This window comes from Dermochelys coriacea, chromosome 3, assembly GCF_009764565.3.
Source record: "Dermochelys coriacea isolate rDerCor1 chromosome 3, rDerCor1.pri.v4, whole genome shotgun sequence".
NCBI lineage: Eukaryota > Metazoa > Chordata > Testudines > Dermochelyidae > Dermochelys > Dermochelys coriacea.
In genome coordinates, this window is record NC_050070.1 from 101843978 (window position 1) to 101856823 (window position 12846).

The following is a 12846-nucleotide window of genomic DNA, read 5'->3' on the forward strand; positions in this document are numbered from 1 at the left end:
TCCTTCTGGGACTGTTGCTACTATCATTGATGAAGGATATAGTAGACTAGTCACCAGTTAATCTCCACTGCAGCTATGCAAGCTTCTCCCTTGAGCTATCACTTCTTATGGAGAGAAGCAAGAGTGGAGGTCTGTATTGGCAGCTCAGAGGAGCCAGTTCAGCTGTAGGCCCTAGTGCCTTCAACAGGTACCCATGCCAGCATCTCAACTTTCAAAAGATAACAATTGATCAGGAGTTCCCCCAAAACCTGCGTACTCAATAGCCACCAACTTTGTGCACCAATTGTTAGAGTTCTAGCCACTATTTCAGATTTGGAGGCTACAAGTTCAACTCCACAAGGTACAAGTGTGTGTTTTTGTTTTTTTGCGTAGGGGAATGTTGTCCCTTCCCTCTCCACTATCAGGAGGCAGGTGGATGAGAAATCGTGTCTCCCTCCTTCACTACAAGTGACTGTCACAAGTGGTAGCTGGCTGTGAAAGCAGCTACATTAATCTGCCACCTGACTTAGTTTGACTGTAAGGAATACTAAGACAGAAACAGGCAATGCTGCAGACATGGCACCCACATGAGTATAGTCACAGCCAAACTGCCCTGTATTTTTTTTGGATCCCCCTTAATGTTCAGTTTGAATTGTTTGTAGATTTGCTTGGTATAACACCAGCCTATAACAATGGAACTCATGGAAGCCTAAACCACCTTTTAAAGAATCCTGTTTACATTCCAAGACATCCAGAGGAAGAAAGTCATCCTTCTGTTTATCCACTCCTGAAAACCACCTCTTCATTGGACATTGGTTGCTCATGTGATTTGGCAGTAAGTAATTCAGATGGATAAAACTGCTGAGCCAAAATAATTTTGTAATTGTCTGAAACTGTATACTCCTGAGTGTGATCACCACTACATTCATAATTTTGCCATCTATAGTCCTGATAGAGTGCACATTGACATCAATGGAAAGATTTCTGTTGATTTTAATGAGCAATAGGTATAGAGGGCCTGATCTACCTTTTCGCGTAGGACCAAATGCTGCCATTGGAAGGCAAGGTTTGACAGAGAAGCATTGAACTCTTGCCTTCTTGACTTTATCATATGGGAATTTTCCTCCTGGGAGGATAGTTGTACATAAAATTGAAGACTTTATTTTCTTAATTTAAACCTTGATCACGCACGCTGTTGATGGGCAGCCCTCAGTTGACTTCACTGGGAGTTCCTGTGTGGAAGGCTTGTGGAACAGAGGGCTTGAATTTGTTAACAAAGGGTTTTGTATATTTATTGTTGAGAACTGTTGGCAGGGAATTGTGCTCTATATAACGAATAGTAGCATCCCTGTGTTTTGTTTTATAGGGCTTGCCCATAAGGGATTTTCAGAAACAGTTAAATCACACTGCATCAGAAGGTAAGCATTTTATTTTATAGGAGAAAATGGTGTTTTTGTTGTTTTAAATAAAATAAAAAGGTTTTACTTCTTTAAAAAAGTTTTGACCAATGCCTAGATTTATCCTCAGTCCTACTCAAGTACATGGGCTGAACAAAGAATCTCATCTTTTACCGGTATTTACCTAAACTATTCATCTTTACAAATAGATCCCTCTGTCTTGTAAAGTACTGTTCTTTAAAATTCTATTACTATGCAGTATATTTTTATAGAAATGTAGTCTATATTTGGGGCCATTACTACATGGTTGCTCTGTTAAATACAGAACTGATATGGCATATATGCCATCTATTTCTTGATTATCTAGATATATTTGAATTCTCCTATGGTAGATTTTGAATCTTACAACATTGGATACATAAGAATTTAATGAGGAGAAATTAGCTAGGAAAACCCTGCAAATGTTAATGCCTTGAAGCCTGCATATATGATGAAACATAGAAAATCTTTACTTTAGACAGTCTAGAGTATTAGTCATAAGAATAAAATAGGTTTATTTACATGGTCAACAGTATATCACTGTGATTTGTAATAGAATGTATTCTGTTATGACCACACTGAAGCTGTTTTTTTCCTCTTAAATGAGCCTTTGACTTAGTCACTGGCTATTGGTCATCATAACTAAAACCTAACTAATGGTCATGTGAATTACATCTGCTGGCATTAATAATATCAAAAATGGATTCAGGTTGATTAGAATGTCAGAAAGATCAATAAGTTGGTATGGACCTTGTTCTGTGTTTGTATTCAAGACAGAGATGACATCACCACCTCCCATGAAAATAAATTCTGTACCCATGAACTCCCATTAATATCTATAAGGTTATGTCCCCATTGAAGGCAGGATTAGACTTTTTTTGTCCACTCATGAATAACCTGATGCTTTGGCAGGTATGTGTAGACTGACCGTGGTGTAGGCAGTGGGATAAGAGTTTTTCATGAGTCTACTCAACAATAACAGCAGATACTTTAAAAACATATCCCAGAACCTCTTAATTCTTGCTTTCTGTACTTTGTAGCACTCATGCAGATGATCAATAAAATGAGATCCACTTAGTAACTTTTTAGGCCTGATCATGGGAATTTTGCTTGAGTTCCCAATTCAGCAAGATACTCAGTGGGTAGTCCCATTGAAGTTAGTGGGACTACTGACTTGCTTAAAGTTAAGCACATACTTAAGTACCTTGCTGAATCAGGGCCTAAGTAAAGACTGTAGGATCAGGCCCATAATTCCAATTAACTCACTTTTGTAAAAATGTAAGTCTAAGGGCCTGGTCCTGCACCCATTGATGTTAATGTCATTGTCTTCAACGGAAGCAGGACTGTTCTGCACGATTAACAGTTTAGATAACAATACTCCAGTAATTCAGAGCTTGGGGATATTAAAATTTATAGTGATTACACTTACCAAATACAGTAGAATCTCAGAGTTACGAACACCAGAATTACAAACTGACAGGTCAACCACACCTCTCATTTAGAATCGGAAGGACACAGAGCAGAGACCAAAAAGAAGGCAAATACAGTAGAGTACTATGTTAAATGTAAGCTACTAAAAAAATAAAGGAAAAGTTTTTAAAAAAAATAATTAACAAGGTAAGGAAACCTTTTCTGTGCTTGTTTTCATTTAAATTAAGATTGTTAAAAGCAGCATTTTTCTTCGGCATAGTAAAGCTTCAAGGCTGTATTAAGTCAATGTTCAGTTGTAAACTTTTGAAAGAACAACCATAATGTTTTGTTCTGAGTTACAAACATTTCAGAGTTGCAACTAACCTCCAATCCCGAGGTGTTCATAACTCTGGGATTCTACTGCACAAGTGAAAGGAGTCACTACAGATCTAAAAAAACAGTGACTATCCTGTAATACTTTTGAGAGGTAGGGGGGATATTGTGCAGAAAGCAAATAGATAAATCCCTTCTGGATTCTAAAGAAAAGAATAGTTAATAGCCACACAGGGAAAGGAGCCACACACAATTACTGTGGTGCAAAAACATTAAAATGTTCACTGTCCTGAATTATTCTACATTGTATGGATAAATTAGGCACACTTTTTATTAGAGTGACTGTAATTACACTGTAGTATAGTTGCATTCCAGTAGTGTAATTATATTGTAATGGCAATTTTTTTTCCCTGCTTTCTCAGGTCAGTTGGTAGAAAAAGGGTGTTAGGCACAGTCTCTGGCTATGACAGTAATTCATTGTAGAACTAAGTGCACACCTTTATGAAGGAGTAACCAACATTTCACTAAGTCCTTGATTAATTAAAGGATTTCAAAGAAATACATTGAAATCAAATTATATGACTTACTATATAGTTGCATTGCTTCAGTAAAACTGAAGTCTGTCCCAAACCTATCAATTAGTTATGGTCTCTCCCTACACACTAAGAGTGGTGGGTTCCAGAAGAGAAACTTGAACTGAAACCCCCACCCAGATTTTTGGGAAATGTAGGACCATCTGTAATTTTAAATGATTACTCTGTACTGGCAAAATGCATTGCTTCCTCTTTGAGTTTAATTCAGATATTTAAATATCTGATATTGGTAAATAACCAATCTGTTGCATGATCATGGAGGTGCTCTGCAGGCTAGTACCTTTCTCTTACTCTTGTCTTAATCATACTTTTTCTGTGTGGTAGTTGGAAATTGTGGCAAGTTCTTGCCATCACAAGAAATATGAAGGTGCACTGCAGAAAATCTCAACAAATATGCAAAGCGTATAGAACTTGTAATAAACCCTGTTTCTGCTCTAGTAAAGAAGATTGAGAAATACAGTTTGCCTTATGGGAGGCCCAGGATTCTACAGAAGAGAAGCACATATTACCTCCTTTACCATCACCAGTATGTAAATGGATACAGCCAGGATCTCAATATGACTTTGTGGAGTGCCTACACTGTTAGCAAATACGTAAGTATTAGCTGGCTTCTGTAATGCTTTGTTCTTCCTACTGTTATCCTTTTTGGTCAGAGGTTGGTTTTTTTTTGTTGTTTTTTGTAAACTGGAATTTCAGGGCTGGAAGCAGCTCTGCTTTTGAATGTTTGTTGCCCCAAAATTCACATAATAGCTGCCCATAGCATCTGTCCCATGAAAACACCCACAGGAGAGGGAATGTGGGGAGGAAAACATACAGTGGATGGATTGTGGCACCTCTCCCTTCCCTGAAGTGAGCTCCAATTCTGCCTCCAGAAACCAGCAGTTCCCCAGGAACTGTGGCAATCTCCAGTAGGCAAAAGCCATTGGTGGAGAGGCCCTGTGAATCCACTCTGGCTTTGGGTCTCTGGATAGGCCCACTCCTTTGCAGTGTGGGTCCATAGCCTCCATCATAGTGGCTGCATCTGGAACCTCCACATTAAGAATGGTTTCATAGTACGAGGGGGCCCTTTTCTAAAAGGCATCCTATGTAGTTTCTGTGTGGCTAATGTATGATGAAAAACCAGGCAGGTCCTTGACCTGTGCCTTCCCTTTCTCAAGGCAGGAAGCCCATCTATGTAGTCTGAGGACGGGAGAAATGGAGGTGAAGTGGAGGCTGACAACCAGTGTTCGCTATTCATACATGAACATGCTGTCCAAGCAGAACAGGGGAGATCTGCTTGGGAATCTTGTGGGTGCAACTAGCCCAGGCATTTCAGAATTGTCATTTTTGATTCTGAGAATATTTAAAAATCAAAAATACCCACCTTCTTTCCTGTATGCCACCTGGTAAATGGATAGATTCAAATTAATAGACTAAAAGGCTAGAAGGAGACATTAGATCACCTAGTCTGACCTTCACTATAAAACAGGCCATTAAATTTCACCCGTTACCTCTGCATTGAGCCCAATAACCTATGTTTGACTTGAGATACTGACAGTAACTGATGACAAGAACCAAATCCAATTCTTAAATATTAGAAGAGGCTAACAATAATTTGTTGCCAAATACACTGATCCCCGATGTCACCTTCTAAATACTCATCACGGAAATTATAATAAATATACAGATGAATCCAGGGCAAGTATCTTTAAAGTAAAATAGACTGAAACACACAAGATGGTATAGAAAATAAATATTTCTATGAAATAAAGTATTTGGAGAGTGGCCTTAGATTAAAAACACTTTAGGATCAGCAGAGAATGTTATTCAATCTGATTACTTTGGGAAATTGCAGGATTTTCAATAAATGTGTTTTTTATTTTTGTTTTGTTTTATTTAAAAAACACATCATACAAAACTATACTTAAGAATAAGCTAGAGGCCACAAACACGTCACAAAAAATAAAATCTGGGACTGCTAAATCACTTCACCGCCACAACACCTCCAGAAGGATCTCAGGCACCTCTAACATGCACATCTAAGTTTTCTTTTTGATAAGGGAATTTCTTCCCATAGCACATGGAATGCCTAAGTTTGGTTGTTTTATTTATTTATTTATTTATTTAGTATTTATAAGATACTCATATGAAGCAATTTTTGCCTTATCAAAATAAGGATGCAAGAACATTTAATCCTTCTGAAACTTAGTCTCCTCACACAACTAAGAGCAATTGCAGATAATTTTTTAGGGTTTTGTAAACCCACGTATTGAAGTGAACCATAATGGTGACTCAGCTGTTTGTACAGCAAATTATTATTCTGTTTCTGTTCAATAGGATAACTGGACTGCCTCTGTGGAAAACGTGTCCAACTGTTTATATGTGGACATTCGTATCCCTTCTAGTTCTAGCAAGACTTGCTCATTTTATAAAAGTCGCCATCAACTGAACTACGGATTCCTTTTCCCTCCAAGTAAATTCACTGTCTTCTTCACACAACTTGTCTGAGTTCTGTCATCGCTTTGTTTTGTTCATGCAATAGTGGAAGGGGGCACCCTTTGTAATAAAATGATCCAGGGAATTAACTGAAGGCATCAGGTTGTTACTCCTAAGCCATTTGCAGTGTAGTCCATTTCAATCTGCAATTTATGCTAACATGCAATAAGTAGGAATCTCCAAACTTTACTTTGGTGGTTGGCAGGATGCCCAAGATGTTCTTACTCCCGCTGTCACCAAAGACAATTCAGGGTGTTTTGAACAACACAGGAGGAAAAGGAGGAAAATCACTTGCAAAAAATTTTACAGCTAGACCAATACTGGGTGAAATCATGGCTCCACTGAAGTCAATGGAAATTTTGCCATTGTCTTTAGTCAGGCCAGGATTTCACCAGCTGTGAAAAGTGTAACTGGCTAGGCCTGCCTCTTAGTTACAGTGTATTGATTCACTAAATGGAAAAACCTTGTGTCAGAACATTCTTCATCCCTTTAAACAACAGCATGGAATTATTTCCACCGTCCCTCTGGACGTTTGCGAGGTAGTCAAGTTTCTAACATGGTACCTCACACAGGAAGAGGGAAAGAGTTTATGAACTCTGAATCAAGTCTTGTGAACTGGGAAAATACAAGTAGTTCAAGTTTCAAACTTTCTTCCTAAGTGGTTGTTACTATTTCAAAAAACCCACATGTTTTGTGGACAAGAATGCTCATGTCAAATACTGGGGCGTAGCATTCAGTGAGAAACTTCCTTCAATCAACTAGGATGGAACTCATTTTATATCTGAAATACAGTATTATCCCACATCAGGTCTTCAGTAAAATAATTAATTGTTTGCACTTAAATATTTTGGGCCTGATTCTCTAACACTTTGTGTAGCTATTTATACCTGTGCAAAGTGAATGTGAAACACTGCTATTCTGCTCCAGTAGCATTTTATCTCTACTTTGCACAGATGTAAATGGCTACACATGGTGCTGAGCAGTGGAGAATCAGGTATTATTGGTTTTATTTGGTATTATTTCTTTTTGATTATTTGAGCATCCACACTAAGTTTTGGGTGCTAGGGCAGAATCTTCTAGGGTTAGATAGAGCTGGGCCCTTCTACTTTTTTCATCTGTTCTGCAGGCAGAATGAGTTAGTAGCAGTCCCTAAAATTCATGCAGTGATCCAGAGGTGACTAGTGAAATCTAAAAGTGTGCACAGATTTTTATATTTTCAGGAATGTGTCCACTTTATATTTGACAACTGCATTTACTGGAGCTGCTGCCTAGATTTCTTCATTCTCTATGCACCTGATCCAACACCCATTTAAGAGAATAAACAGACCTCCCCATTGACTTCAGTGAGAGCAGAATCAGGCCCCAAGTGCATTTACTCTTTTGAAATAGGTCAGACCCACTAACGTTTTTAAGTTGATTTATTTAACCTCCATGTAGCTGGCATCTCATGGCTTTCCAGGTGACCCTACAAAGTAATGAATAATTAATCATTCAATTTCTTTTAGATCTAAGAAAAGACACAAAGAGTTCCTATGAAGCACTACTTAACAGCAACATTGTGCCTATGTATCATGAGTTTAAAGGTAATTATGTATATTTATTTACATGCAAAAACATTGCTGATTTGCTTGTTTCCAAATCATTGCAAAAGATCCCTGGCTCAGCTGCCTCTGTAAATTAAGTCCCTGCCAAGATAATTGGTAACAGTTGGGCCAGACTGTGAACTCCTTGCTTACATAGACAAGGAGTTACTCATTTGAGTAGTTTCACGAAAGTCAGTGGAATTGCTCATGTGAATAACTGCTCACCACAATGATTTTGGGGTTCCCAGTCTCTGGTCCCATGTAAACAAAGGCCCAGAACTCATTTCTTAATTTGACATTTTACAATGTTTTGTTGCTTATTTTTCCTCCTGTCTGAATTTCACTTGCATGTATTTTGGGCAGAGTGTCTTTAATGGACGCAGATGCAGTTAAATAATTAAGACCAGTTCCCAGTTTAGGAATGCTTTCTAGGCTCAAAGATGGTCTTGTAACTGAGTTTCTTATCTGAAACCTGGTCTGCTGTAGTAATAAGGGCAACAATCTCACATCTAGCAGAGAAGGGATGTGCAAGCTAGACATGCATGAGTGTATGTAGGACACTGGGATTGAGTTGGTATCTGAGAAACTAGGTACAGAACTAATCCCCCTGCTAAGCAGGTCTGCATCAGCCTAATACAGTTATATTTCACATGGAGAACATAAGGTGGCTCACTCTTAACTGGGACATCAGCCTCCCAGAGGCATGAGGAGAACCTTGAAGACTAACAAACATCTCTCTTCTTCTATCTTCATCATAGCTGTCTGTATACTGATAAATACACAGGGCAATTATTTTCAAAAATTCTCCCCTGACATAACATTTTCCACTACCATATTGTATTCCAGTGTTGTGGAACTATTTTTATGATGTCCTGCTGCCAAAATACACTCTGGCAAGAAATGGTGTCAATGTAGTCAGTGGCCCTGTGTTCGATTATGACTACAATGGGCTGTACGATACTCCAGAAAAAGTGAAGAGGTGGGAATTTTCTCCTTTCTAATGCTCATTTTTTTTCTTTCCTTTTTTTTTATCATTTCATAATAACTATCTCCCAAGAGGGGCTCCTGGCAGGATACATCAGCTAATGTGTAGCCAGTCACATAGCTCCAAACACATCACTTTAAAGCTAATAGCCCAACAAAAGAGAAGGTAAAAAGAAGAAAACACCCCAGAAGTATAGAATCACAAACCCTGTACATTAGGTCCACCTGGGAACAGTGGCAGCTGTAAGAATGGGGTTATACCTAAAACTTCATGAGGCTGCCTCCAGTACTGGAGGAAACGGGAGCAATGGAAGGAGCCCATCGTCCTTGGTAGTCTGATTCCTTCCTGATTCAGAGTAACTGGCTAAGTTCTATTGATAGACTTCTCTGTAAAGATTTGCTATTTTCTTATAGTTGGCAAGATTGGTTCAAAATAACAGATGAGCTGGGCATTCCTTTAACTGAGCCAGAGCTCTGAACTCTGCCAGTAATCTACTTTAGATTCTCGCCTATTTTTATGATGAATCATGGTTTTTCTCTTTTTGAGACCATCACTAGACCTACTCTACAGACCATCAAGCCAGCCAAACTCGGCTTGTGCGACAGCAATCTAGAAAGCCCCTCAAAGTATTCTACTGGCATATTCTACTGCTAAGCTTCTGAAGGTTTCCCTTGGGCCAAGGAGGTTAATAAAACCGTTTGCTAAAGTACACCAGGTGTCACTGTGCCATGTGTCCTTTGCGCTACTTTAATTTGATAGTTTTGGAGGAAGTAGATCTAAAATGCCACCTCTTTGCGTTTCAGATTAACCCATGACCAAGAAGTTCTGGTTCCAACTCACTACTTCATTGTGCTGACAAGTTGTAAAAATATTTCCCAGACCCCCTTGCAGTGTGAAGGGGCTTTAGATGCCTTATCTTTCATTGTACCTCACAGGCCAGACAACAGTGAAAGCTGTGCAGTAAGTAACCTTTGTTCAGCTCCATGTATAAATCTGAAGCCAGGCTTGGCTCGCACTGCAGACAGAGCAGTGGGGAATTAGTTAATGGCTGTAAAGTCTTTTGAAGTATTTTATCATGGTGTCCTAGAGTGAGATTAAACAATTTAATTTTACATAAGTGTGGTATATCCATTTGTGTGTGAAAGTAGCTATGTTGTGTGCTTTGCTCTTTTGAACTGTAAAGAGTGGTTGGGTTAGAGCTGGTGGGTTTGAAACACAATAGTGTGAGAGAATCTTATTATGACACTTAAACAGAGACAGCTATAGTATCAACACCAAATCACAATAGTTGACACACAAATCCATTACTGTTGACTTGATTACCTCCCCTGCCACTGGATTCCACATTTTTATAACTCAGTAGGTTAAAATCAGTTGCATTTTGAGTTTACAGGATCACTTTGCTAAATTAATATTGCCTTTTATACAAGACAGCCAATTTTAACTTTTATTTTTAATATTTGATAACGGGCTCTTCAATCTGGCAGAGAAAGGTATAACATGATCCAATGGCTGGAAGTTGAAGCTAGACAAATACAGACTGGAAATAAGGCATACATTTTTAACTGGTGGATTTTCTATCACAACTTTTAAATCAAGATTGGATATTCTTCTAAAAGATCTGCTCTAGGAATTATTTTGGGGAAGTCCTATGGCCTTAGTTATTCAGGAGGTCAGACCAGATGATCACAATGGTCCCTTCTGGCCTTGGAATCTATGAAACTGTGAAAACAAGATCAGGTGCTATGTTAGTTATATTTGTAAACGCTTAATATCCACTGATCTCTTCAACTTCTTGGTTATGTTATGTGAAAATTTGTTGCCTTAACTTCTACAAAACAGCTTTTCACTAGCATATTGTATGTGTAATCCTTGAAACAGAATTCTGGAGAATATCCCTAATTTTTCTCTTGTTTCCCTACCCCAACAGAGATACAAACATGACTTTTTGTGGGTTGAAGAGCGAATGAGGTTTCATACAGCCCGGGTCAGAGATGTAGAACTTCTCACTGGACTCAGCTTCTACCAAGACAGAAAACAGCCAGTGTCTGATATTTTACAGTTAAAAACGTATTTACCAACTTTTCCCATGGAGTGAAATTTGTCTATTTCACAACTAATTTTGTAAATACACTATTTTATCTACAGGAAAAAATTCTTTCAATGAGCTGGAACACTTACTGAGAGCATTTGACCATATTAAGAATTGGAAAGAATCTGTGTCACATTTGTATCTCAGGGATATTTGATGGACTAAGTATAACACAGGAAGACAGCTTCTGTTGGTCTTACTCCCACTTGAATGTGGTAGAATTGTGTCTGTTATTAAAGCTGATCTGCTGGCATTTGAACTCTATATATAGAAACACTGAGGAGAAAATGAATGGAACCTTCTAAATCTTTTTAATTACGGTGGCGTGGAAGAAGTTTATAAGGGAGGGATAATTATCAATATTTTGATCAAAAATAGAGATAATTGGCAAGTATGTAAACATCCTGGAAAGCCATTAAAATCCTGATTAATGTAATATACACAATGGATCCTTTTCATTCTGGCTTCTTGTGGGGGGCAGAACATCTAGTGAATTAGACTTTTAGTATTGTGCTATCAAAATATCATGCAATATGCTGCATAAAGCTATATTACATGTGTAATGGTATCCACCCCCAAATGGGTCATCAGTAGGGGAAGAGCCTAAGACTTTCATGGCACAGGCCTCTAGCTAAAACCATACCTATTGTAACTGGTTGCAGTAGTAGGTTATTATCCTGTAGTGGACCAGGAACTAAAGAGAAATGCACATGTTACACACGTGTTCTGTGACTATGCAGGGATGTGGTGCTTCAGAGTACATGTATAATAAGAAATTAATCAAATAGTATCTTAGGACAATTTTGGAGAATGTCTCACTCCAGATGAACTTAGATTTGATTAATACATTTTGCTTTCTTAAAGGTTCAAGGTGGTTTTTAGATTTGGTGGAATAAATTTGTCCTTTTGAGGAAAACTGACATTTTTGAGGGGAAAAATGCCATTGTCCAGAAGACCATTGCTTTCATTTTCATTAATAGTGAAAAATGATCTTCCCCCACACTAATATTCAAGGCTGACTTTTTTTTTCCTGAACCCCTTTTCAGCATAGTATACCCCTAGAGAGGCACCAACTGACTTGATCCCATCTGCATTTTCAGCTGTGCCCTTTATCTCCAATATACCTAGAACTGCTGTTCACTTACCTTGCATGCAGATGCAAAGCCACCAAGGGGAGACAGCCAGCTCTCTTGGAAGTTGTAATGTTGAACAACCAGCTACTGGTGATGCAATATGCCATCACTTCCATAATATTCTCACTTTGTCTCCTTTGGTCTGTAAAGACTGGGCTCTCTACATAGGATTTCTTTTATAATCAATGATACCTTTCTATTTTTTAAAAACCACAAACTACAGTAAAAGAATGTAGAGTCTGTGGCAGAGCACTAGACAGAGATATTTATGCTCTTGTTTAGCCTAGAAATGTAGCAGCTTGAGCCAAAGCCCATTGAAGTCAATGGAAGCTTTTCCAGTGACTTCAGTAAAACTGGATCAGGCCCCTAGACTTTCTCCTTTCACTGTTTGTATTTTCTTGATCTCTTCTGTCACAAGCATAACATTCTCCTAAAGTAGTTTCACTGTGTGAAGTGCAAATGTGTTGCAGTAACATTGCATCATGACTGTGATACACTAAATAATGTGAACATCAACTTGGACAAATAAAAAGTGTAGGCTGTTGCAGTTTGTTTCCTTTTTTTATGCCAGATACCTTGATCAGTCAAATAGAAACTCCAATATATGGATCTCCTTAACAGGGTCAGATTACAGAAGAGTCTGAGTTCATCTAAAAAAAAATGGTATCTAGCCTTTAGGGGGTGTAGCCACACTTGGTTAAAATTACCTTTTATCCTAGTATAGACAATTTTATGATCAAGAATTTCTCTATAAACTTATAACCAGAGTATAAACAAGCCTGTTTCTCTCCAGCTTTTATCTGTAGTTTATCAACTTCTATCCTCTC

The 12846-nt window shown here is 38.3% G+C and overlaps 1 protein-coding gene across 2 annotated transcripts in view; it reads left to right on the forward strand.

Moving 5' to 3' along the window:
• Positions 1-12563, forward strand: part of ENPP1 (ectonucleotide pyrophosphatase/phosphodiesterase 1) — a 76499-nt gene extending 63936 nt beyond the window's left edge. Inside the window, exons 18-25 of one of the 2 annotated variants that reach the window (XM_038394985.2) lie at positions 642-814; positions 1346-1397; positions 4190-4344; positions 6068-6203; positions 7732-7809; positions 8656-8788; positions 9598-9754; positions 10725-12563. In XM_038394985.2, the coding sequence (XP_038250913.1) occupies positions 642-814; positions 1346-1397; positions 4190-4344; positions 6068-6203; positions 7732-7809; positions 8656-8788; positions 9598-9754; positions 10725-10892 (1052 nt within the window). In that variant the 3' untranslated portion in view covers positions 10893-12563. Of the gene's footprint in view, positions 1-641; positions 815-1345; positions 1398-4189; positions 4345-6067; positions 6204-7731; positions 7810-8655; positions 8789-9597; positions 9755-10724 lie in introns of those variants that run through there. The other variant, XM_038394986.2, reaches the window with a different exon arrangement.
• The last annotated feature ends 283 nt before the right edge of the window (positions 12564-12846 follow it).